Genomic DNA, 25368 nt, shown 5'->3' on the forward strand with positions numbered 1-25368 from the left:
TGGAGAGGCATGCCAAACAAGCGAACACAACATCAATTGTGAAGAATTAATCACAGCAGTTCTGGATCGATCTATGTAGAGAGTATCATCATTTCTACTGTACAGTACACACATACAGCCGCGCAACTGTTCCAAATCCGTCCGCTCGAATAATGTCTGCACTAGTGGGAAGAGAAAGGCCAATCCCATTCCAACGCCATTTCCATGCCTATGCAAAGATTTCATGTATACCTTCTTTTCACGGAAATATATAGGTCAACCACGTCCATCTGCCTTCTGTTGCGAAGAATCCACCGCTCCCTTAGGTGAACCTTGGTCGTCTCCCTCGAATACTAACCCGAGGTTCTTGAAGTCATCGGGCGCCATCAGGTTCCTAGTTAAAGAATAGAAAGGTAATCAGCCTTTGTGACTCTTAAAAGTCTATTGGGGTGCACGGGAAAAGGTAAAGGAGAAAGGCTCCCAAGCGATCGTCCTGAAGCCGGGACGATCTTCCCGCTGCGACCCCAGAGGACCATAATAGTTTAATTGGATAATTCATTAATTCCGGGGATAGGAATAGCCATACTTATCCATGCGACAGCTCAGGTATCCCTTGGCTAGCTTGCGACACTCCTCATCATTCACACCTTTTCGTGATTTCAAACACTTTAGATACGTGGATATGAGGTGCTTGCATTCTCCTATAGGATGAAACGAAAGGATTAGCCTCCTCGTTCTAGGCCCAAGACTCTATGTGTCAATTGTGACCGAAGGTATAGAACAATTGCTTGACTTGATATGACAGCGGCGGTGGGGGGTTCGAGTCAGGAAAGACGGCGCGCGGAAACAGGGGAATGGGTACCATCATGGTCAAGGGGAAAACTGCCGCGCTCGGGCCTTATGTTAAAAAAAATAGCATTAGCTTCGCTTCTCTAGAATAGAAACATGCGACTGGACAGTCACCCATGCAACCCGATTCAAAGTAAGAGATAAGACTTACGGAGTAGGCTTGATATTGACAGCACCGCCACCGGGGGCTCCGAAACTCATTTCGCCGTAGAAAAAGTAACCTCCTGGCAGAAATATATTATATGCAATATTATATCGGAGTCTTAATCTCCGGTTTTGCTGTCGTCAAAGGCTGTCCAGACGCCGCCGTCCCTGTTCAACCTTCTCGGGCCAACCTTGGAAGCCGGCAGGATTCCATCAAACATGTCAAAACATGCAAACATCACTAGCTCCGTACCATTGTCCGTTGAGATCTCCGCCCAAGTATCCAGGATGCTTCCGACTTGCTGATATGGAGAACAAGTTCCACCGTACAACTTGTTTGTCTTGGGTAAGATACGAATTATAGGCTGGCAACTGTGCTGCACCATGCACTGCTCAATCCCGGTGCGGAGTCACTATGCATATATCCACTCATGTCAATCTACTCATGTAACATCTATGCACATGGGCCCCGGAGAAAGACCTGATAAGTCCAAGACTCTTATCATAGAGGAGTGTTTTGACTCGTACTTCAACCAAGAGTGGAGGATTATCCCGGTCCGACAACTGGATGTGATCGTATGTACGGTAGCTATGCGCAGTACAGTAGTATCCGTTGGAGGCCTTCCGACTACTACCCCCGCGCTTTTATATCTCTATGACGTCCGGCCCCTGTTTTCAACTCTTTTTCTAAATGGCCGTCTTATTCTAACGTCTTAGAACCCCTAAACTTCCAGTTCTGTCCCGGTACAGAACGGCATCCATCTATCTTAAGCCATACCTCTCCGCTTTACGTAAATTTTTCCCAAAGACCTCTTCTCTATGCCCATGTCAGTACAGGACATCCGTTTTCCCCGCTTGGACGGCGGTTTCGGGATAACACCACACATTCTCGCTTATACTGACTTTATAATCGATGACACAGGAAACTTGAAGGGAGCTGCCAATGCGGCGGCGTCGAGTTCTCCCTTGAATCTCACACCCCCGTGCCTTATCAGCTTTGCGCATGCAGCATCTGCCGCAAAGTTGGCGGCTACAATGGCTGCGTGAATCTAGGCGGCATTGCGGATACCCTCAAGATCACAAAAGGAAAAGATCTGATAAAGTATGTTTGTTCGTTATGATCTTGGCCATGTTAATGTATACTTAGCACCTCATCGACATTACGGATCCATGACTGACTAAACGGCCAATGCTCGTAGGAAATACACCGCCATCAAGGATCGCGGCAAGCCCAATCAGCAGCGATGCTCGTCCGAGCGGAACTTCTGCTCCAACTGCAGCACTATGCTATGGCTTTGGGATCACCACTGGCCTGAGCTTATCCATCCCTTTTCATCGGCCATTGATACAGAGCTGCCGTCTCCGGATGAAATGGTGTGCATTATGGAAAGCTCGAAGCCATCCTGGGTGCGCTGGCCCGAAGGGAAGAAGAGTGTACACAAGCTATACGGCGAGGACAGTCTAGAGGGATGGCACAAGAAGCATAACCTCTTTGTAAAGTAGGTCGATTTGCTACGGGAGACTTTACTGCCGCGGGAAAGAGAGCAAATATGAATCAAACAGGACTCATTATTTGATGTGTAACGCAATATGAAAGAGAAAGCCAAGCAAGTATACATTCTACTAAGTACAGTGCTGAAGAGAAATGTAATTGAGAGAATTGATTCATTAATTGCGATCTCCAAAGTACCTTCTATCCTTCAGAATAACTGTTAGCCCAGATCGTGTCATAGTAGACCGACATGACAATCCAAGTGAATTAAGAATACAAGATCAGGTCTCCAAGATGAAAATTTTATTCTTCAACGTATGACTCGGTAAGAACACAGCGAATAATGAGTTCATCAGAAAAGGAAAGGGAATGAAAACGCGACGAATGCAGTGAAACTTACAGGTTGGACTGCTCTTCTACTATTAAGAAATACGGTCAGTTCCTGTAAAAGCCGGCATAGAGTTAGTTCTTGAACTCGAAGCAACATCTATGGAAGAACACAAGACATTGGAAGACAATCTAAAGTCAGGCTTCGTGCCTATCTGTCAGCCACTGGACAAATAATACAGTGTGGGTGCCAAGGAAGCCAACGTACCTCATTAAATCAGATTTTTTAGTGTTTAATGTTCATTTCCAGACACAAAGGTGCCAGATCAAACAGTGTGAATAACCGCTCATCATGTAGCATAATGGGAAGCCAATGCATGGGAAAATGAAAGCAAGAATTCCAAGTACCTATTATGCCGAGTCAATAATGGTTCCAGGCAATCAGCTGTCGGCATAGTAACGATGAATGATAGACGGGATCAATCAGGTGACGAGTTTTCAACAAGCACTTCACCTCCCCAGCACCCGCAAAGTTTGTACGCTTTGCTTGTAGTGGATGAGGGCAGATGAATACGTTCTGTCCGCCCGTTCGTTCAAGGCTTCTTCATGAAAGGGCTTGGGCGAGGTGTAGGATTGTGTAGGGATGGGGGGTTCAAGTGTGCAGTACCTAAAACAGACCATTGTTAGCTCATGAACAAAAATATCAGGTCAATGGTCAGAGCAGCAAGGGCAGTTGGAACGAAATCAGACAAGGCTGAAACTTGAGATAATGACAGATTCCACATGGGTATTAAGTTTGAGGAATGCCTTTTGCGTGTCGTAGGGTCATCATACAAGGGAGTGGAGACGGAGAGAAAAGGAGGAAGTACCTTTTACAATTGTAATTCATGAGCAGGCGATTACGAAAGACATCATTAGAAGCATCATTTTCTTCAAAGGCCCTAGATGCGAAAAAGTTAGCAGGCTTTTTCTGGCACAAGAATGCGCACGAAAAAGTGAGATAAAAAGCATCAGGATAATTCTAGAGCTTTATTTTGGAGTCCCTCATAGTCAATAGGTTTTGGATTGTTCGGAAGAATATCATCACTTGGGATAAGAAAAATGAATCAAGAGGGTCAACTCACCCAATAGCCGCATTAAGTCATCAATGGAGAGTACATCAAATCAATCCATAGCGAAAGCAAAATATGGGGGGGGTAGATCGACAGCTCAGTCGACCTCGCTTGTGCAAGTTATTTTCACGGGAAAAGAAAGTGTGGGATGAAGCGACAAAATTTTATAGGCGGAGCGGCCCTCGCTACGGTGTGCGCTTCTGACCATGAGTGCAAGTGGAGTGCCAAGGAAGTGCCAAGCTCTAGAAAATCCCCGGTCGCCAGAACCCTCCGGTCTCGGTGCAACCTTGGAGGTTGTTTCAACATCACAATTGGAACTGATCGTCTTTGACAGAGCATATGGTCGGCCTTGACCATCTGGATAAACTGACTGATGCCAAACGGGAGCAGGCTGAAACTCTGTTGAGAAGGATGAGCTGGGGAGGGCCTGGCACTCCCGGCTCATCCTTCACATACATCAACCTCTCAGTGAACGATTCTACATGACTCTCATGACAGCCGTGCTAGATTTTAACTTAGCCGCGTTTTCCCCACGCCAGACTGGTGCTTTGCAGCTTCGTCCATTCGCATGTCCAAACCTCGGTTACCTTGCATACGCTCTCTAATCTTCTCATGTACATCGTCGCTCACAATTTCATATCTGACCACCGCCTTGTAAGATGAAGCAGTGAAATCCTGAAAATGCAAATGTGGGACAGGGCGCGGGATGACAGAGGGGCGCGCGCCCATAAGGTCCTCAATTGTCAACAATGTCGATGACAATCTAGAAGAAGTACCTCTGGAGGTCACTACTATAAATTCGAGAGGAATTCTCGTGCAAAACATCACCTCTCTGTTCTCTTACTCATCCAGCAAAGTCAGTTGAGAGAGGATGACTCTATCGGTGGCATTCACGGCCCTTTTGGCGGCTCCTTGGTCGCCTGTGTTCGGCAAGCCGGTGCTGCAGGAGCTGGTCGGGGTGACCACCTCTGAACTTGTTCGACCTGGTGAACTCGCAAACATATACCTGGACTGGTACAACAAGCATGAAGGCCCCGTTAAAGCTGTCTATGCTTCCTGCGACGCTCGAGACAGCTCCTCCCAAGGTCAAATCATCGGAAGCCTCTCCAGCCTGGAACACGGCCTTCCCCATCGTTTCGCCTGGGCCGTTCCCGAGGACGTGCAAAAAGATGGCTGCATCTTCATCTATGGATCCGATGGAAATTCTGGAGCGGAACAGCTTCTCGGCAGAAGCAACCCCGCCATCGTCCGCCCGCAGGTGAGAAAGAGGTCCGCTGCTAATGAGAGTCGGCCGCTGCTGCAAGACTTTGACTCGCTCGGAGCGTGGTTTGACGGCGTAGCAGCAATCAAGGATAGAGTGGACTATGAGGGGGGTGTCGCCTCATCTCAATGGCAAAAGAATGCATCGATTGCCATCGTGGGTGGAGGCATCTCTGGCCTGGCCACGGCTCTGATGCTTGACAGCGTAGGGCTACATAACTGGGAGATAATCGAGGCCAGCGACCGTGTTGGAGGCAGGTTCAGGACGAAGTACGTCGCCGGAACCCAAGAGTGGGCTGAGATGGGCCCAATGAGACTCCCTCACACCGTCACGTACAAAAGCGGCGAGACCCTCGAGTACACGGACCATCGAATGACGTTCCAGCTGGCCGATGTCCTCAACGAGATGAACGGGAACGATCCAAAATGGAAGATCGACTTTATTCCATGGATTCAGCATCATCCGAACGAGCTCATCGGCCTTGGCACGCGCAGACATCCAGACGGAAGGATCCCAACGCGAGCAGAAATCGAGGCCGACCCTAGCCTGGGCGAGCCAGAACCCATGACGAGCAAAGAGTACAATTCTACAAAGGATAAGATGGATGAAATCCTCAAGAAGGAGTCGACACTTAAGTCGTTGCAGCGAGACATCTGGCGAGCCCATAAGCACGCGATGGAGCAGGGTCTGGACGATTGGAGCGAGCAGGCAATGATGCGCCACGTTTTCAAGGCCAGCGAAAATGTCACTGATCAGATCTGGACTGACAGTGACTACGACGTGTTTTGGGACGAGATGCACCACAACTCCAATCTCGGCCTGGATGGGAGCAAGGATTCCTTGGGTGAGACGGAGTGGAAGTGCATCGACGGAGGGTTCAACAGGCTCTCGGACGCGTTCCTGCCACACGTCAGCAACAGACTCACGCTCAACAGAAAGATCAGGAAGCTGGAGCCCGTACAAGATAAGGAGACGGGACGCACCCGTACCAGGCTTTCATGGTACCCGAGTGTCACGAACCGGACCTACGAGTCCAAAGAGTACGACTACACAATTATGGCGGTGCCGTTCACCATGACTCGGTTCATGGACCTGCCAAAATTCTCCTCTGTCCTCGACCGTGCGATTAGCGAGGCCGGACTCCGGTTCAAGTCGGCGTGCAAGGTGGCCCTCCTGTTCAAGGAACGATTCTGGGAGAAGGGTGAGCGTCCGATCTTTGGTGGTTACTCGAAGCCTCCCAGTGCTGCTGTTGGCGCTCTCTACTACCCTGTCTACGGCCACAACGAGTCCCGGCCAGGTCTGATCATGCACTACCGAGGAGGAGACTGGAGCGACCGATTCGTCAGCTTCTCGGACGAGGAGCATGTCCAAACGGTCCTCGACGCGATTGTTTCCCTTCACGGAGACCAGGCGAGGGAGCTTTACACTGGCGATTACGAGCGCCTCTGCTGGCTCCAGGACGAGCACACGGCCACGTCCTGGGCTCGACCTGACATTGAGCAGCACAAACTTTACATCCCCGCCTACCACAAGACCGAGCACAACACCATCTTTATCGGTGAACACACTGCGCCCACTCACGCCTGGGTTAGCTCCTCCTTGCATTCCTCAGTTAGAGGATCCATCCAGCTGCTCCTGGAGCTTGGTCTGATCGACGAAGCCAAGGAGCTGAACCAGCGCTGGATGGGTAGATGGATTAAGCTGTGATTAATAGGAAGGCTACCGAGAGTTCTAGTCAAGTCTGCTTACCCTTGACTCGCCTCGAACCCGGTGGCTCAAAGTCGACTACCACCGCTTAGTTTATCACCAACCGGACTGACCAGTCCGTTCTGCTTAGCAAACTGTTCTTCTTTGGATATACAAGTACTAAAAAGTTTGGACATAATACTGTAAATAGGAGAAATAGACAGCTATATAGATATGTATAAAAGATGACTTCCATAGAAACTCTACCCTCCTATTTCATTCTTTTAGGAAGTTAAGGATGGTACAGCACATCGTCGCAAGCGCCCAGGTTGATATTGTCGTTATCAGGTTTCTGGACGGTTACTGCTGCGAAAGCTACTATTCGACTTATTTCTTGCGGCGCGTATGTATGTATGCGATCCCCTTTCCTCTTGCTGTAACGCTACCTAGTTGTTTGAAGGGAACTGAATGATATCCTTGAGACCGCACCCAACGATTGACGCAGGTCTTGATCTGTAAAGACAGACGCTCCCAAGGGAATGGACGCAATGGAGATGTTGAGTACCTAATAACGAATTAAAATCTTCCGTACCAGTTATATTTCAACCTCACGTTCAGATTTCCACTTTAGAAGAATCATTATCCCCACATCCAGATCAGAATGGCAAACAGAGGGTTATGCAATAAGAGAGGAGGGAGGTTCAGGAAAGAGCCCGAAGTGGCAGAAATTGCATGCGTTATCTCTGGAGCTTTTTTAACCAGTATTCTGGTGCGAAATTCTCTGGACAGTAGAAGCTCAAGTCCAATGGGAAAGAAATCGAGAGGTCCTCCCAGAATTGACTGACGAAACCTGTTCGTTCTCGAAGCCAGGCTATCTCCTGCTGTTCCCCGCAAACACGTTACCCTTCTTTTGTATTCCGCTTAACCCTCTCAGTCTCAACCAAATTGAAATCGAATGCGCTGCCGGCAGTCTAAAAGAAAAGGGCGTGGAATAATGCCCTGAGTGTCAAATGACTAACCTAACTAACCGCCTTAACAGCTGAGTCATATCATATATCTAGCTCTCCCAGTATACTTAATGATGGAAGAGTTTATACACACACACACACACACACACACACACACACACTATCCGGACCCAGAGAGGATTTCGGAAGAGGAATGATTAGTAGTCTATGCTGATAAATTTCCTATTTCGAGTAACCATAAAAATAGGTGGATACCTTCCGTTGTCTGTTTGTTTCCTTATTAAAAGACTAGGTAATTACGGCTAAGGACGGGCTGGATGAGAATAGAAACACTGACGTCAGACAGGGTCTCAGATTCAATGAAACAAAGACAATTGATTGTATTCGCACATACAACACTGGGCTAACTGGTCTTGGTAAGTACCCAGTCAAGTCTTTATCAGGCAGCTATTTGAAACATGCAGTTGATGCAAAGTGCAGATGTCAATAGATATCTGGCACTTCCTACGGTTGCACTGCTAAGATAATTGTAATAGCGTTCAATTTCCATACTATTATTGTTCAGCACAACATCATGGATAGGAATGCAAGCTGTGGCAAGCATTCCAAAGGAAGACTGCATGGTTCAGACAAATCAGGTGGTCGGTCCGATCAGACTAGTCAATCTAGAAAGACAAGCCGACAGGCTTTTAACCAACTGAATATTCAAAAGACCACCATTTCATCGTTGTCTTTTCTCTTTTCTGATCCGTCTCTCGCGGTTGCATTCTCTATTATTGAAGACTTGTTCTCCCGCTTTTCACTCACTGCAGAGAGAAGCTTTCCGACTCATTTAAACGTCATAGCTTTCCCCGCCCAAGATGGGCAACCGCTCAACGCACAGAGAATGGCTTTGGATGCGTCAAGTTGACGTCGCATGGCCCCCTCACAATGTATAATAATATGAAAAAAACCAGGGTACCCTGCCAACCATATAAGCGAGGTCTTCTGTTCTTCCTAGCCTATCCATGTAAGTTGAAGGGATTGATCTCCTTTCAATTGCGTCTCAATTATCCCATCTTTCTTACACTGTTGAATCAGTCATTTCTCTCTTATCTTTCATAATGGCTGGAGGCACAAGGTACAAGCTTAACACCGGCGCAGAAATCCCAGCTCTTGGGTTTGGTACATGGCAAGATGAAGAAGCGCAGGAAGCGGCTGTCAACGAAGCCATTAAACAAGGATATCGCCACATTGATACGGCAAGAGTGTAAGTTTCCTAGAAACAGGAAATTAAGGGTGATCTGGATTATATGTGATGGTAGTGCTCACAGATGTGCAGTTATGGCACCGAGAGAGCCGTAGGAAGGGGAGTCAAAGACAGCGGTCTTCCTCGCCATGAGCTCTTCATCACGACCAAGCTTTGGAATAACAAACATCACCCGGACGATGTTTTGCAGGGTCTTCAGGACTCTCTCAATGACTTGGGGCTGGACTACGTGGACCTTTTCTTGATGCACTATCCTATAGCCTGGAGACCCGCGGACGACTTGTTCCCGAAGACCAGCAGCGGAAAGCCAGACGTGGTGAACATTGACTTTGTTGACGTATGTGTACTTTGAATTCCCTGCCTCTCATTCCAAGATGGTCTGCTAAGAGATGCACCAATAACGACAGACATGGAAGGCAATGGAGAGGCTCCTGCCGACCGGGAAGGTGAAGGCAATTGGCGTCTCAAACTTCTCGAGAGCCGAAATGGAGCACTTGCTCAAGAACTGCACGATCGTCCCGGCCGTCCATCAGATAGAAATGCACCCCTGGTTGCAGCAGCGGGAGTTTGTCGAATGGCACAAGGCCAAGGGCATCCACGTCACCCAGTACTCGCCTTTCGGAAACCAGAACGAACTCTATACCGGTCGCACGCATATCGGAAAGCTCATTGACGAGCCAGTCTTGAATGAAATAGGAAAGAAGTATGGAAAGACCGGAGCACAGGTTGCCCTTGGTAAGTTGTTAGACGTTCTGACGTGCTTGTCGAAGGATCTAAATATTGATTTCATACTTTCTTTCAGCCTGGGGAGTGACCCAGGGCCACTCTGTTCTCCCAAAGTCCAAAACACCCTCAAGGATTAGGGCGAACCTGGAGGGCGACTTCCACCTCAGCGCGGAAGATATGGAAAAGATTGCAACTATTGATAGGAAACTGCGATTCAACGATAGCAGCGAGGACTTTGGCTATAACCTCTTTGCGGATCTTGATGGAAAAGGAAGTACATCCTAAGAGGTTCAACGTCCTCCAGAAGGTGCCGCGTGGCTGGGATAATAAATATTCTCTTATGGTATTAGGGCTATCCCCAACGTTAACATATGCAGGTTGCGAGAAATAAAAGTCACTTACCATATCGGGGCTTACAAAACGACTCCCGAGCTGTACGCAGTAGAGACCATTCTCAAACAGTAGTTGTTATAGAATCCATTCCGCCGTGGGACAATTACTATTACTGTAGTAAGCTGATTCGAAGCCCCAGTTTTAAGACATGCGTCGCCGGGACCAAAGTCCCTTCCGGGTTTTACGACCATCAAGAGGGAGACTACTGTAGAAAAGCGCCGGGGGTCCGAAGATCTCCAACAAGGAATAAGATCTCGCAGAACCCTGCATCCCTGCGCTGCCGATTGGTGTTCGTCTGACCGGTCGAGGTTGGAAAAATAGATGTATAGATGTACCTAGGATCGTGGCCCTTGCGCGCCGGAGGGGAAACCCGAATGGACAAAGAATAAGTCTCAAGGCCACCCGAAGGATGACAGCACTGCGTAAGCCTTTTTCAGCTGCTCAGCCGTCCCTTTCCTCGCAAGTTCTTGCAGTATTTCAACCTTGACTTGCATTTCGAATTCAACCAAACCAGATGTTCCAGTGGGCGACTATTTAGAAGGTATTGAGTTGGCTGCTGCACCCCAATCTCCACATCTCTTTTGTTTTTGCCTTTAGTGTTCACCCCGTCCCTTCTCCACATTTCTCTAATCTGTACCCCAGATTGTGCTTTCAGCTTCTCTGTGCCGTCCTCGACTGCGACAAATACTTTGTGGATATTATGCTTACCATGAATGGATGAGTGTCTGAATAGCGCTATTCGATCCAAAGCATCAGATTCGCGGAGGAAGGCATGGCGCCAGCGGATATGCTCAGAACTCTGCGCGAGGGGGCTCTTCACATCTCGAAGCGCCTCGTGCTGTCGTATGTGATCGACTGGATCCTTATTATGTGCGTATCTGCCTCACGCCTTACCCCGAAATTGGTGCCCTCGTGCAATGTGCAATCTCTCTTGTGTCGTGGGCTTAACTAACCAGTTCCTTTACAGAGCCACCGCGGCAGTAGGATACGCATTTGGCACGATCGAGCCCAACCACAACCCATTCTCCCTGACGGATCTCAGCATTTCCTTCCCATACGCAGTTCATGAGACCGTTTCAGGAGCTGTCCTAGTTCTGGCCGGCCTGGTCGCTCCGGCTGCCGTCATCCTGATCGTCACGCTCCTCTTTATACCCGGTCGGACGGTAGACAAGAATACGCCTCTCTCCCTCATCTGGAAGCGCAAACTGTGGGAGTGGAACGCAGGATGGATGGGACTGGGAGTAGCACTGGCTGGGGTGTACATGGCCACTCAAGGTTTGAAGAATCTATACGGCAAGCCCCGGCCGGATATGCTTGATCGTTGCAAACCAGACCTGTCCAACATTGCGGCATATGCGGTCAGTGGACTTGGAGGGAGTCTTGAAGGGGCCCCGACGGTAGTGACGTGGGGAATTTGCCAGGATAAGTCGGACAAGCTCAGGATGGATGGGTTTGTGAGCTTTCCAAGTGGGCACTCGTCGTGTAAGCGGACCCCTAACACAGTGAATGGCCCTTGCATTGATAAATGTCTAACACTGGATAAGTCTCCTGGGCCGGATTGACATACCTGACGCTCTGGTTATGTGCCAAGTTCACCATCGCCTTCCCCTATCTCTCTTACCGGCCCCTTAACCATGACTTGCTACCCGCACCTACGACGTCATCACGGTACAGCTCAAGCAACGGCAAAGACACTTCATCATCGTCGAGAATCTCAATCCGAGACCAAGGGGCAGCACCCCCAGTTTACCTGCTCTTGATCGCAATTATACCCCTGGGCACTGCCGCCTTTATCTCCGCCTCCCGCTGGTTTGACCACCGGCACCACGGCTTCGACATCTTCTTCGGCTCTGCCATGGGCGTCGTTTTCGCCTGGATTGGATTCCGTCTGTATCAACTCCCGGTCAGGCGCGGTGCAGGCTGGTCATGGAGATCCAGGAGTCGAAATCACGCCTTCTTCAGAGCGATTGAGTTCCCGGACTACGACTATGACTATGACAGCGTTGAGCAGGGCTGGGCGGCCAGCAGAAGCAGCGCACAGGGTAAGAAGTTAGGTACGGCCGATACGAGTGGCCATCGCAATAAGCAGAACAGTAGCGACGTGGAGCGCGGTGGCTCCACCGATCAGGATCTGCATTTGTTCGTTTCTTCGCCGTCGGACGGGGCGGCTGAGCAACCAAAAGGGAGTCCTCCCAGGGAGGAGGTCTGATGCATTTCTCCACGGATACGAGGGGTAGTTAGGTACCAGCTTCCTCAGAAATGGCGCATGCTGTATGAATGGAACAGGAGTTATGGATTTGTCATTGGAAGCGTGAGGAGCTAAATATGATAGGTCAGGCGTGAAGGCAGTATATATATACCCAGGGCATTGGGGTATCGGAGGAACGTCATAATAACTGCGTAGGTACTTATATTTCAATGTTCTTCTGCCATCTTTTTCTATGCTATCACAAGTGGCCTTCACAGTCACAGATCCCCCAAAGATATACTGTAGCGGGACAGTTCAACGATGATATAATTATGGAAATTTCGTATCGTTCACTCCCATCACTGCCTGGCCTAGGCTCTTCGCAGATATGAGTATGTACAGTAATTCCAAGAGCAGTATCATAAACCACACTAAACCGTGACCGATAAAAATCTCGATATAACACCCAAAACACCATCGCTGCTATATACCCCTTGCTTTGAGAACATTTATGCGCGATGCAGGTATCGTCATGAGAAGAAAACCCGAAGCCCGAGTTCAGAAGTCATCAGTCTCATTCACACACACACACACACACACACACACACACACACACACACACACACAGACAGACAACACACACAGAGAGAGAGAGAGAGAGAGAGAGAGACGTCAGAATCAATTCAATCACGACGAAAGAAGAAATTCGAAGAAGAAAAAGAAGCTCATCATCTCCACCCCCCAACCCTCCCCTCATCCCACCTCGCCCTGGCCTCCCTCCTCGCCTCCAACTTGGCCGCCTCGGCCCGGACCCTCCTCACCCAATCCGCAACCTCCTTATCACTCGCGCGCCCATGGTGATGGTCCTCTTCGAGGAAACTCTCCTCCACCGCCTGACAGACGGCCTCCTGCTCCGCGACGGCCGCGACGAGTCGCTGGTACAGCGCCTTGGGCGACCAGGGCGCCAGGGCGGCGTCCATCTCGGCCTGCTTCTTACGCCAGGAGACCTCGAGGGACTGGTGCGCGAGGAGGAGGGATTCGGTGGAGGCGCGGAGGTTCGCGAGGTGTGACTCGAGGTTGAGGAGGTGGTCTGCGAGGGCTTTGTTGGATTCGAGGAGGGCGTGGAGCTGTTGTTGAGAGGCGGCGTGGGAGGGGTGGAGGGTTGAGAGGGCGGAGATAAGGTCGGGATTTTGGAGGATGGATTGGAGGTCGACGGTTCTGCATTAGGAAGTTGTCAGTCCTGAATCGGCATACATTTAACGTGAGAGTAGTCTATCTTACGATTTATCCTTTAGAATATCTGGTATCCAGCCCTCCTCGACACTCGGAGGTTCGGGCTGTGGGGATTGCGAGCTGGGATGCTGAGCGCCCTCAGGGTGTGACGGCTGGTTTAATGTTTCGCCTTGTCCACCGGAGGTAGTCTGCAATTGTAGCTCTTCTTGAGACAGCGACTGCGGTGGTCGAGGTAAAGGAGGTCCGGTCTGCGGTGTTCCCCTTCGGCTTGCTTCATGGCTACTAGGCTTTGGCGGCGGAGGGGGAGGAGTGTCTGCGTCGACAACCGGACTCCGCACTGGCGCGTTGCCTGGATATATGGAGGATTGGGGGGAGTATGAACCTGGTATCTGAGACATGATGCACTGAATAAGCAGCTCTAGCAACAACTCAGTTAATAGAAAAGCAGGCTGAGGAGCCGCCAGTAGATGGTCAGAGAGTGCGGAGACCTAGACCAAGACGCCGGAGCCGATTCTGCCATGTGACGCCGCCTGATAAGGTAGGCCGTATGCAAGATTAGACTGGAAACCTTCATACGGACTTCTGGTAATTTTTGGTTACTTCTAAATTATTCTATATCAAATCTTTACATGTACAAAGATGCCCCTAGCAGATTATCACATACAATGTGAAATGCCGTTTTGAATTTCAAGCGGGGTGATAGAGTATGGTATCTCTCAATGCAGAAGGATATAACAAAGACCATGTCATGACTCAAGGTACCGTGATCCTTTAGATGCATCACATGTCACACTGCAGCGCACCTTTCCAAGAAATGCGCTTCATGTTGCCGCGAACACATAGTTGGCGACTAGGGCATGACAAAAGTCAAGAGCCTTGCCCTCGACTGTGAGAGCTTGTGCCATTGAAAATGGCAGGGGCTCTGATGAAACCGCCGACCAGATATAACGGAAACAGATTTTTCCAGCCTCATCTCATCCTGACTTCTGCAGGTACAGCACAATCCACTTTTCACGGTGTCGGCCTTTTTGTCTCAAGATTAGGCTGGCAGGGTTCCGGGTAATGATCGCGATGGCACGTCGAACTCGTCAAAATTACTATCCACGAAGGCCCATCATTCAATCCTCCGTCGAACATCTCTCTCCTGAGTCTCGATGTTGACGCCCTTAATAGCATCCGTTACCAGCTGCCGCAGCTGGTTCTGTCCCTCCTCAGAATGGAAGTCCTCCCTGGCGGCTAATTCATCAATTCTCCTCTTGAACTCAGGGTCAACGACATCCATGCCTGCGTTCGCTTCCGACTCCGCAATTGTTTGGACGTTCACTTTGACATTCGGAGGCAATGGTGGAGGCGGATGCAACCCATCTGTTGCTTGCGCTGCCGCAGCGGAGATGGCAGATCCATTTCCACTAACCTGCGCCAGATAAGCCGCGACCTCTGGGAAAGAGCCGTCGCTCGCAATTGTCTCCTGCGCCGTCAATCCCTCATCATTCTTGATGTTGTAATCAACGCCCAGCTCCTCCACCAGACACTTGGCGATCTCGACACTCTCCGTAACAAAAAGGCACGTCTCGCCATCTTCGTCGGTCAGATTGACATTCACATTGAACTCGCGTACAAGGGCACGAAGAAGATCGATGTGTCCGTAAGACGAAGCCGCGTGTAGAAGGGAGTACCCGTGTTCGTCCTGCTGGGACGCGATGGACGGGTTAGAGCGGAGGAGGGTCAGCAGCGCGGAGGGGTTATCCGCTGCAAGGATGTAAGGATTCGGTTGAGCCATGGTGGTTGGGGCCTGACCAAAGGCTGTATATTCTTTGTCTCTGTGAATCAACGGCCAGGCTGCCAGGTGAGGCTGAGAGGGACGTGAAAGTCTTTGTTGTCGCGCGCGCATGGAAAATTTGGCTAGGGCAGACGGAGATAGTGAGGGGTTCGGCGTGTGGCGCGAGGGGCTTTGGCGGCGTACCGTAGATCCAGCGCTGCTGCCCCGCGACTGACCGCCAGCGGTGATGTATTTGCACTTACACAGCCAGCGTTTGACTCAGAGGAAGCGCCTACGGAGCCTGCGGTCCTTAAACCAGATTGATGTCTGTCCTGTAGAGGGCACAAGAGCCTAGAGAGACACATCTCTCCGCTCCATCCCTCCTCTCGCGATCCTTTGCATTTGCATTTCTCATCTGTGTTTGTGTGTGCCTCTGCATACTTACCTACCTAGGAACTCCACAGTCACACTCACCAAAACACCTACCATCATGCCTCAGCAAGACGTTCAAGAGGTTGCCCAGCTCGTTAACAGCCTCGAGGCTGCCAGCCAGAGAGGCGGCAAGCGAGACGAGCGGGGAAAGAAGATGTTTACCTGCAAGAAGTCGACCTTCGCCGTGGCGGGGTCGGACAACATCTTCGTGGACTCCTGGAGATTTAACGACTGGGACTACAAGCGCGACGACCTTCCAACTCACGCCCGTGGCCTTTTCACCACCAAGACTAAGGACAATCTTCCTGAGATCGCCACCCGCGGGTATGACAAGTTCTTCAACGTGGATGAAACGAACGAAACAAGATGGCGCAACATTGAAAACAACACGCGGGGTCCATATGAGCTCAGCGTCAAGGAGAATGGATGCATCATCTTCATCTCCGGCCTGGAAGATGGCTCCCTGCTAGTGTGCAGCAAGCACTCTACCGGTGTCAGGCAGGATACAAACCTGAGCCACGCACAGGCTGGTGAGCGCTGGGTCGAGCAGCATGTCAGCTCTGTGGGGAAGACGGTAAGGGATCTGGCGATGGAGCTGCGCAGAATGAATGCCACTGCGGTGGGAGAGCTCTGTGATGACAGATTTGAGGAGCATGTCCTCGCATACGACGAGAATGCCGCTGGTATCTATCTCCACGGCATCAACTACAATCTGCCAGAGTTTGTAACCCTGCCCAGTGCGGAGGTCCACAAGTTTGCCGATGCCTGGGGTTTCAAGAAGGCACAGTACCTTGTCATAGACGATCTTGACAACGTCAAAAAGTTCCTGGATAAATGCAATGAGACAGGATCCTGGAACGGTAGAGAGACAGAGGGGTTTGTCATCAGGTGCAAGATGAGTGAGACTGGTAGAGAGCCATATCGGGACTGGTTCTTCAAATACAAGTTCGAGGAGCCGTACCTGATGTACAGGCAATGGCGCGAATGCACCAAAGCTGTCATCTCAGGGAAACTGCCTAAGATCAAGAAGCACCATAAGATTACCGAGGAGTATCTGCAATATGCTCGGAGACAGCTCGCCAAAGACCCCAACATTGGCAAGCTGTACAACCAGAATCATGGGATCATTGCGATGAGGGAAGGCTTCCTGCGTGAACGGGGCCTGAAGGGGTCGGATATTATCAAAATGGAGAATGAGGATCGTAGCGAAGAAGTCACGAAGAACGTCGTTCTGGTCCCAATTGCTTCGATCGGCTGTGGAAAGACCACAGTGTCTCTGGCTCTTGCGAGACTGTTCGGCTGGGGCCATATTCAAAACGACAACATACCGAAGCAGAAGAATCGTCAGAAGAAGTTCGCCTTGGAACTGACAAACTCGCTGGCAGCGCACCCGGTCGTGATAGCAGATCGTAACAACCACCAGAGGCGTGAAAGGCAGCAGATCATGGACGATGTGCTACCGATCATCCCCGAGGCTCGGTTTGTTGCGCTTCAGTATGTCCACGAACCGAAAGACCAGTTGCTGGATGAAATCAGGGAGGTGACAAGAAAGCGGGTTCTCGAGAGAGGTGACAACCACCAGACGATCCGGGCCGGAAGCAAGAGCACCGAGGATATCGTAGGGATCATGGAAGGTTTCCTACACCGGTTCGAGGCTGTCGACAAAGATCGGGAGCCCGACGACAACTTTGACGAGGTTATCGACCTGGACATCTCCGCCTCATCCCGAGAGAATCTCGAGAAGATCGTGAACCAATTGCACTCCGCCTACCCGAAGATTGTCCCGCGTGTGCCCTCGCCGGAGGAGTTGGATGCGGCTATCGACGCATCTATGAAGGACTACGTCGTTCAGCAGGATCTGAGCTGGGATACCGGCAGACAAAAGCAGGAAAAGCAAAAGAAGAAGAACGAGCCGCAGCAGCAACAGCAGCAGCAAAAGAAGCTAGACCCAGAAACCCTTGCGACAAAGATCGAATACTTCGCCATCCTAACGCCTACCTCCCAAATCAACAACACCCTCTCCTCCCTCTTCTCCCAACCCATGCCTCCGCAAAAGGCCAAACTCTACAACCAACTCCTCAACACCCGCCGTATCCAATCTTCCTTCCACGTCACTCTCATTCACCGTGCCATGAAAACCGAACAACCAGACATCTGGAACCGCTACGCAGACCTCTACATCCAGAAGATGCGCACAAAACCCGAATCCGACGATACAATCACCCCGACCCTCGCACCCGCCCGGGTCCGCCTCGAGCGCCTCGTCTGGGACGACCGTATCATGGCCTTCGTCGTGCGCATTTTGCCCCCAGAGGATGAGAACGAACCGGCCTGGCCCTGTGCCAATGCCATCCCGCATATCACAGTCGGGACGGCCTCGCCGGACGTGAAACCCAAGGAGAGCAACAATCTGTTGCAGCGGTGGCTGGAGGTCGGCGCCGGAGAGGACAAGGGCATCTGGGAGGTTGAAGTTCCTGGTGTTAAGGTGCTGGATGGGACTATTGGCGAGGTTATGACTCGGAATCTTAAGATTTGAATTTTTCATGGATTGAATTGATTAAAAAACGACCTTTATAGGAAGGAAGGGGGAGGAAAAGAGGGGGAAAAAAAGTCCGGGCAAATTACTGCAGCATGGCGTCCTTAGCTTAGCATATAGCATAGCATAGGATGGCGCAGTAGGTATAGGTAATGTATGATAACTTACTTGAATGGGATAATTGCTTTACTCCTTCATGATGACACACGAGGATGGGATCAATTACCAGTATGGTGACCATCAAAACCCTACGAATGAACATTGGCTTCCTGGACTTATAACATAAAGAATTGTTCAAAATGCAGTAATTTCACATTCTACGTATCTAGTTAACAACATGCCATTTCTCCTCATCACCACTTCCCCCATTCTAGTTCGATTCACACATATCTACCTATATATACCTAATCTAGTCAAAAATCAACTAGTCATCCAAGAGGTCACCCTCTGCGCGCCCATCCGCCCCACAAACTGCAGACCCGTGCTTCCCATGGGGAAGTAGCTGACGAGGTACCAGACGAGGGCGGCGAGCTGGAAAATGGCTGACACGAGCGTGAGGGAGGTCCAGCGGAGCTGTTTGATGGAAAGGAAAAGGGTGGTCAGCACACAGGTTCTGGTTATTCTTGAAAATATAAAATAGAAAGAAAAAAATATCGCAACGTAGGCGACGACGCGGCCTGGGATCGGGGGGTTGAAAGTGGAAAGAAAGGTGTGAAAATTCAAGGAAATCAAACAACTAGGGCGTGAAGTGAAGCTGGAGGGATGGATGGTTCTTGTTTGTGGAGGGGCGGGTGCATGTTGATCCCGGAAACTAATTCCCATGGAACTCGTGCAATGGGGGAGTTGAAGTAGTATGACGTCAGTGCCAGGGGGCTTAAGCCCCAAAGGGTATGTTCCTATGTGCGAGGGAAATTGGAAAAAAGCGAAAAGCGTCGCAGTGCTCATGATAGCGGCATTATTTGAGATGCGACAGTAGCTGCATAAGCAGTCTCAAATCTCACGCCAATATACTTGCAGAGATGCGAGTTCGAGATACCCCGACGTGGGTCCGGGGCCGGTCTGGGGAGACCCGAGTCGGGAAAGAGAAAAGATCTGCAAACCTCCCGGAGATAGAACTTACCCCAACAGCGAAATAGAGTGTCAACACAATAGATCCAAAATAGGCAGCAGTAAACGGAAGTCGGGGTCCGGATACGAGATGTCTGGCGTAGACGAGTGGCCCCATGAGGACCGCCCATGACGCCAAAAACAAGAGCGAACCGACCGACCACCTAGATCGTGAAATCGGCCATGTTAGTAACAAATACCAGCAGATTGGTAATAAGGGTGTGCCGTGGTGTTGAGAATGGCTGAATGCTCTCCAAGCTCTGATGAGGCGAATTTCACATGCGAAGCCAAGCACGCAGGGCTTGCGCGTGCTTCAAGCCACACTTAGTGCAGCACGCACTCAGTGTGGTGACTTCGCATCACGACTAGAATCGTGGGCTGCTTGCAAAACTTGGAAAACGAGGATTGAACTGCATCTTCAAATTTGAAATCAGAAACTCAAACTTACAGAATAGCGAATTTGCGGGGCTTTAGCATCAGAGCAGGCCATAGAATGAAGCATAACAAAAAGCAGACGGCAGCTCCGAGGTTACATCCTGCGAAGATAAGCATTCGATCCCATCTGCTCACTGCACGAGGAAAGATGTTAGTTCCTGGTCGATCTCATAGGATAACAGCAAGTGCTGGTTCTATTTCCAATCCACAATAGCGATGTCGCTCTAATGCGGGTGAAACCATCCAAGACGCAGGAACTTGTAGCTCATCACATGGCCCGTGACGAGAGCACTTAATAGATAACCGCAGTGGGTCACGAGATGGATAACTTACAAGCAAAGAAGCTGTCTTCCTCATCTCGTCGAGTGGGAGCCGGCAGAGGGGCTCCAGGAGACTCGTGGGTGGGCAGTTGGACATATCCCTCCCGTCCAAATAGATTGAGAGATTGCAGCTTCGAGAGAAAGGGTGTCGACGAGCTAGCGCGAGTTGAATAATCTGGTTCCCTTCGAGACCACCCCAGCGAGTTGATTGAGTCGCGGAACGAGCTGGACGCCATACTTCCTAGCCCGAAAACCTGGCAGATCGCGCCGATTGTCTTTCTTGACCGTGGCGTCCAGACTCCTCAGCCCAGGCCAGTGGGAGATAATAGCGAGCAGCCTAGATTAGAACAAAAACCTGCAAGGCCAATGCACAGCGGGAGCCAAATACTCGTGCAGATGATCTGCAGCGATGGTGGTGTGCAAGATGGAGATACTAGAAGCGTTGCGGACCAGATGACTGCTCACAAGCGGATTAGACTGTCGAGTTCGAGCAGGGTCTAAGGGTAGGGTGCACTAGCGGAATCGCCAGTATCGGTAATAGCAATCGTGTGATAGAGTATCCGATAACGTTCAACGTTCCGCTTGGAATATCATGAGGGTGACAGTACGTAGAGGGGGAGGCGGGAGCGCGCGTCGAGGCAAAGGAATAGCCCTGAAGAGCTTGTCACAACGTAACCGTAGCCGTAACCTTCTGCGACAGTGTGGCTGGACGAGAGCCTGGAAGCTGAAGCCGCTCAAAGAGGTGGGGAAGCACGCGGTAGCCGGAGGTGAGGACTAGAGAGCTGTGGAGGTGGCCGCTTGAAACCGTTGAGGAGGGCGTCCTACAGGCTGCAAGATTCGTCAGATGACTTGGAGGAGAAAGAAGAGGGTTCCCGCAGAGCCTCGCAGGCTTGAAAACAGAAAAGAGAACATACCTGTGGTAGCAAGCAGCGTGTCTGTACAGGACTTGGCACGAAGCACCGAGCTGGTGGTGGAGAGAGTTGGGGTGGGAGACGTCGCCGCGCTCTGGGGAAAGGCGGACATGGCCTGGTTGGTCGATCGCGACGGAGACCCCAGCTAGCACCATCGGCCATCAACAACGAAGAGCAATCAGCACAAGAGGATACACACGCCGGTCCCGATCCCATGCAGGCGCTCCCGCTTAATCTTGTCGGCAGTCCGTATCCTCACATGGCTCTGATGACTCGAATTTAGGTCCAGATGCTCCCCTCACCACCATCTTCGTTCTTTAGGGCCGGGCAGATCGAGTATTGCCTATTCTGGAACTATCATCAATCCGATGAGACTTGACTACTATCTCCGGCCCGGATCATACCTAGACGATCTATTTGGTCGGTTAGTCGTGCTATGCTTTAGACCTCGAGTTATCCTTTATCGTCACACCCACAACAGGATTACGACTCGGGACCAGGTGTCCCATAAACGTCATACTGTAGTCGGATAGTAGATAACGGAGATAGCCCCTCATAGGAGATAGACGCATCCCCTAGATATCAAAAGAGCCCTGTATGCTGAAGCGTACATGGGTACTCGACTACTACTGAGGCAGAAAGTATCAAAAAGCCTACCGAAAGTCTACCGACCTTCCGTTGGTGGGATGCGCCTGCGTAATCCAGCTGAGAGACAAAGTCACCCGTACCGGGCGGTGGACGAGGGGATACAATACGGGCTCAGCCATCTTTCGAGGTATGCGTACTCCGTATAGTATCTTTATCCGAAGCCTGGGCCAAGGGGGGCGCGAGGATCCCCGCACCATGTGTGCGTATGACAGCCGTATCGCCGACCTAGGGGAATAATGCCCTCCGTACGTTGTACAACCCTCTGCTGCATGACGACGGGCGTATCATCGGAATCAGACCCATCGCCCTGTACTACTGCTGCAAGGCCTCTTGCGCCATGTTCTGATCACCGCAGTGCATGAGTTTGCTGCATTCCCCGGTCGAGCATAGGGCTCTTATCGTTTCAGTATCTTGAACAGATAACTAGAAACTTGGATCCTGCTTCGCGCAACAGCTTTGTTTCTCTCCTGTGCGAGTCGTTCTCCTTGCGTCCCCCGAGCCCCCCTGGACCCACCACCTCTCACGCTGAATCGTGGATAACACTGGTTATCTCCATGCACCCCAAACTTTCGCGGGAACTGAAGGCCATGAGCGCGACCCCAGTCGCTTCTTGAGTTCTGGAATGCATCGGGGAGGCCAAAATACACGCCATCCGCATGCTGAGCCTGGAACAACCACTGCGAATCTCTCCCGCACTCCATCTTGGCTGCAGCCGCTCTTACATACTTCCGGTTTGGCGGCAGAGGGAGGGTCGGACCGCACAGTGCACGTCTTTTTGCTGCTTACGTCTGTTCTGACATTCTTTGGAGCACATTCGCGTGGTTTCAATGGTTTCGAGTGTTGGGGTCCTGAGTTCTCCCAAAGAGAGCAGCGACATATGATGTAGATATACTTCTATATATGGAACCCATTATTGGTGCACCAGCTGCAGGTGTCATGGACACCCAAGTGACAATAAGTGACAAGTGACTAATGATGCCTGCAGGCATCAGCTCCTCAGACTCTCGGACAAACACTGCAAGCAGCGAGTGGCTGTCCGTCATATCCAGTGAACATCGTGCTCGCGGACATCGCGGTCCAAGCTCCCCTCGAAGCTTTCGACCAGTCCCGGCGTGGAGTCGACCATGGTGGCCTCTATCGTATATTTGTTTCTCGGATTCCATCTCCAGTCCGTCGACACCGGAGATCCCTGCGACGGTCCCAAAAGACGATCTCCCTTCCACATGGTGTACCTCCGTACACCCACCATGCTTCGACGAGCTTCCCATATCAGGATCGCTATCTGAATCAGCCCACCCCCTTGCCCTATGATCCTCACGTTGTGTGGTCATCCTCAGGTATGCTTTCAGTTGCCTGCAGGGCATCTGATACATTCTACACCCGGACTGTTTGCCCAAGGGAAGGGCCCTGTGAGTCATGTTTTCCGGTTCGTGACAGGTGACGATCGAGATGCCCTGCTCATGGGGTTTCATAGTATATGATAGATGGGCTGTACGACCCGCCCAGCCCCCCTTTCTGCACAACTTTATGCCCCCCATCATTTCTATCATTGAGAGCACTACTGGCCTCCACCCCTCCAACTTAGATACCGGAACAGAGACAACGAAAGACTGGCGCAAGCAAAGGACGTAATCTGTAGTCAATTAAGCCCCGTCGGTTGACGATCGACACCCTGCATGACCAGCGCCATCGTATATCAAATGAGAGACGCAGGAGAACGCCTCCGCGTCCATAAAGAGTCCGTTCCCTCGTCGTCTGGCGGGCAGAGCTCTTCTTAGGTCCCTTTCTCTGCATCCTGCATCTCTCTGCATGATTCGCGAGGGCGGTAAATCATCCAGTCTCCCTTGAGCTCGAGCCCAGGACTATCTGCTGCGGTGACGGCATTGCGCGCCAAAGGCATCCTGCATCCTCTTCAGCCCTCTGAGCCGCCTGCTGCACCATTCTTATTCCCCCTTACCCCGTCTGCGGTCAACACGAACCCCGTCTTCATATTCTCCAGGCTCGTTGTGAGCTGGACGTTGCCACGTGTGGACACAGACCGACTTCCCCAGATCCCGACGGAGCCCTGTCACGGACCTGGTATAGAGTCAAGGCAGTAGCCGCTTATCGTCAATACTTTGAAGACAGCACCGTCTACCCATACAGGGTACCTAACTGACGAAGAACTATCTCTGATCTCTTCATGACAGATCGGTAAGTGTGGTTTTGCAATATCTACTGCCTTGACGATCCATTAGTACCTATCTTTCATTGAGGACACTGTTTCTCTTTGCGGTGTTCCCTGTTCATGGCTCTTTCTTTCTCCTTTCCTCTGGTATGCCGGCCTGAAACTATGCTGCTGGATGCTGGGAGGCACCTGGTTTGGGGACTAAGCGGCTGCTGTCGTGTAATATCTCCCTTCACCGGTTGGGGCGGAGGTCCGCGGGGACGTATGGCACACATCGAGCCCCGCGGAAGCTTCCTCCTTGGCGCCTTGAGCTCCCGAGCCGCTGCAACGCCCCAACCTGCGCCCGTCACCGCCTCCCCTTCCAGCTCGCTCCACAGGCCTCCCTTCCCCAGAGCGACACAACCGCCTCTCCTGTCTCTCCCCCCGCTGTGCTGCTGAAGCTCTCCATCCCATCTTGTCCTCCCACATCAAGCTGCTCCCTACACACGTTTTTCATCCTGTCTCCTGAGTCCCTAAATCGTTGCTTGAGCGCATCCTGCTTCTGTTATCACCCTTTGTCGTTTTGCCCGTTGTCCGCTTTTTCTCGCTTCCCTCGAGCGCCCGTCCCCACCCACTGGGTATTACTCATTCCTCAACACCTGGACTTTCGAGCTAGGCGCTCACCCCTTGACCTGCAGCTTACCCATCGCAACCCTCTTGCCCTCGACAATTGCAGGCCAGCTGCCGTCGCATTCCGTCCGAGAGCAAAGAGAAGACCCTTCCCCTGTCGCGCTCCGTGGTGGTCCAGCTGCGCCCGACGCTGTTCGCTCCCTGCGATTTCCCGCAGCCAAGGAACGTCAACGAAGCGCACTCTTCCGGGACCCGATATCGACTTGAGCCTAGCATCATCTCAGTCGCAGCATTTGACTTCTTTTGGAGGTACGTGTTGCCCAATTTTCTAGTTTGGGAGAATTCCCGCTCCTGCCTCGATTAGCCCCGTTGCCTTCGCATCTGCTCCATTTGCCAGCACCCCGCCTCCTACTGCGGCTGCTGTGGAAAGCGGACAGGAATCGCAAGACCTAATATATACGATTCCATACCGTTGATATATGCGTCTTAAGACCTTCTTTCGAGTCCGTTCCTGCATCCGAATGCTGCGTACTCCATTCCGTCTTATCGATTGTTGTTAGAGAGTTCAGTTCGATGAGCGGTACTGATCATGATGCCTTCAGGCTTGCGAGAAGAAACTTAATTTCCCACGGTCGAATAGCCTTCGTTCATCCGTTCCCTGCAACATTACACCCATTGTTCCCTGTCTTCGCTTGTATGAGACTATAGTTCAGACCTGGCAGCATTGCATCACCTGTACGACCTTCTCTAGGGTGCAGCATTTCTGCTGTTACATTGGTCTGGACAGAAATATCTTGCAGGATTCCAAAGTCTGAGAGATCTATCCGTTGGGTCATT

The 25368-nt window shown here is 51.1% G+C and overlaps 11 protein-coding genes across 11 annotated transcripts; 6 read left to right on the top strand and 5 right to left on the bottom strand.

The window, feature by feature from the left end:
* Positions 1 to 255: 255 nt before the first annotated feature.
* Positions 256 to 1029, bottom strand: VTN00DRAFT_4410 (uncharacterized protein; the record flags this gene model as incomplete). Its single annotated transcript, XM_069430835.1, has 4 exons — positions 256 to 373; positions 566 to 680; positions 842 to 876; positions 980 to 1029. 4 exons carry the CDS (start codon positions 1027 to 1029, stop codon positions 256 to 258), a joined length of 318 nt encoding a protein of 105 aa, XP_069289930.1.
* A 762-nt stretch (positions 1030 to 1791) lies between these two features.
* On the top strand, positions 1792 to 2475 carry VTN00DRAFT_4411 (uncharacterized protein; the record flags this gene model as incomplete). The annotated part of the gene is made up of 3 exons (XM_069430836.1): positions 1792 to 1799; positions 1895 to 2074; positions 2172 to 2475. The coding sequence occupies 3 exons, from the start codon at positions 1792 to 1794 to the stop codon at positions 2473 to 2475; spliced, it is 492 nt and encodes a 163-aa protein (XP_069289931.1).
* A 2299-nt stretch (positions 2476 to 4774) lies between these two features.
* On the top strand, positions 4775 to 6871 carry VTN00DRAFT_4412 (uncharacterized protein; the record flags this gene model as incomplete). Its single annotated transcript, XM_069430837.1, has 1 exon — positions 4775 to 6871. The coding sequence occupies one exon, from the start codon at positions 4775 to 4777 to the stop codon at positions 6869 to 6871; it is 2097 nt and encodes a 698-aa protein (XP_069289932.1).
* A 2050-nt stretch (positions 6872 to 8921) lies between these two features.
* Positions 8922 to 10078, top strand: VTN00DRAFT_4413 (uncharacterized protein; the record flags this gene model as incomplete). Its single annotated transcript, XM_069430838.1, has 4 exons — positions 8922 to 9067; positions 9140 to 9404; positions 9475 to 9802; positions 9870 to 10078. 4 exons carry the CDS (start codon positions 8922 to 8924, stop codon positions 10076 to 10078), a joined length of 948 nt encoding a protein of 315 aa, XP_069289933.1.
* An 880-nt stretch (positions 10079 to 10958) lies between these two features.
* VTN00DRAFT_4414 (uncharacterized protein) lies at positions 10959 to 12395 on the top strand (the record flags this gene model as incomplete). The annotated part of the gene is made up of 3 exons (XM_069430839.1): positions 10959 to 11056; positions 11154 to 11668; positions 11731 to 12395. 3 exons carry the CDS (start codon positions 10959 to 10961, stop codon positions 12393 to 12395), a joined length of 1278 nt encoding a protein of 425 aa, XP_069289934.1.
* A 707-nt stretch (positions 12396 to 13102) lies between these two features.
* VTN00DRAFT_4415 (uncharacterized protein) lies at positions 13103 to 14005 on the bottom strand (the record flags this gene model as incomplete). The annotated part of the gene is made up of 2 exons (XM_069430840.1): positions 13103 to 13592; positions 13656 to 14005. 2 exons carry the CDS (start codon positions 14003 to 14005, stop codon positions 13103 to 13105), a joined length of 840 nt encoding a protein of 279 aa, XP_069289935.1.
* Positions 14006 to 14721: 716 nt separating this feature from the next.
* On the bottom strand, positions 14722 to 15387 carry VTN00DRAFT_4416 (uncharacterized protein; the record flags this gene model as incomplete). Its single annotated transcript, XM_069430841.1, has 1 exon — positions 14722 to 15387. One exon carries the CDS (start codon positions 15385 to 15387, stop codon positions 14722 to 14724), a length of 666 nt encoding a protein of 221 aa, XP_069289936.1.
* A 469-nt stretch (positions 15388 to 15856) lies between these two features.
* On the top strand, positions 15857 to 18334 carry VTN00DRAFT_4417 (uncharacterized protein; the record flags this gene model as incomplete). The annotated part of the gene is made up of 1 exon (XM_069430842.1): positions 15857 to 18334. One exon carries the CDS (start codon positions 15857 to 15859, stop codon positions 18332 to 18334), a length of 2478 nt encoding a protein of 825 aa, XP_069289937.1.
* A 420-nt stretch (positions 18335 to 18754) lies between these two features.
* On the bottom strand, positions 18755 to 20432 carry VTN00DRAFT_4418 (uncharacterized protein; the record flags this gene model as incomplete). Its single annotated transcript, XM_069430843.1, has 4 exons — positions 18755 to 18907; positions 19455 to 19605; positions 19890 to 20010; positions 20210 to 20432. 4 exons carry the CDS (start codon positions 20430 to 20432, stop codon positions 18755 to 18757), a joined length of 648 nt encoding a protein of 215 aa, XP_069289938.1.
* A 428-nt stretch (positions 20433 to 20860) lies between these two features.
* On the bottom strand, positions 20861 to 21219 carry VTN00DRAFT_4419 (uncharacterized protein; the record flags this gene model as incomplete). Its single annotated transcript, XM_069430844.1, has 2 exons — positions 20861 to 21024; positions 21111 to 21219. 2 exons carry the CDS (start codon positions 21217 to 21219, stop codon positions 20861 to 20863), a joined length of 273 nt encoding a protein of 90 aa, XP_069289939.1.
* Positions 21220 to 23937: 2718 nt separating this feature from the next.
* VTN00DRAFT_4420 (uncharacterized protein) lies at positions 23938 to 25153 on the top strand (the record flags this gene model as incomplete). The annotated part of the gene is made up of 4 exons (XM_069430846.1): positions 23938 to 23948; positions 24600 to 24757; positions 24805 to 24840; positions 25134 to 25153. The coding sequence occupies 4 exons, from the start codon at positions 23938 to 23940 to the stop codon at positions 25151 to 25153; spliced, it is 225 nt and encodes a 74-aa protein (XP_069289940.1).
* Between the last annotated feature and the right edge of the window lie 215 nt (positions 25154 to 25368).

The sequence above is a fragment of the Thermoascus crustaceus genome, assembly GCF_041956765.1.
Source record: "Thermoascus crustaceus strain CBS 181.67 unplaced genomic scaffold VTN00scaffold_2, whole genome shotgun sequence".
NCBI classification, from domain to species: domain Eukaryota; kingdom Fungi; phylum Ascomycota; class Eurotiomycetes; order Eurotiales; family Thermoascaceae; genus Thermoascus; species Thermoascus crustaceus.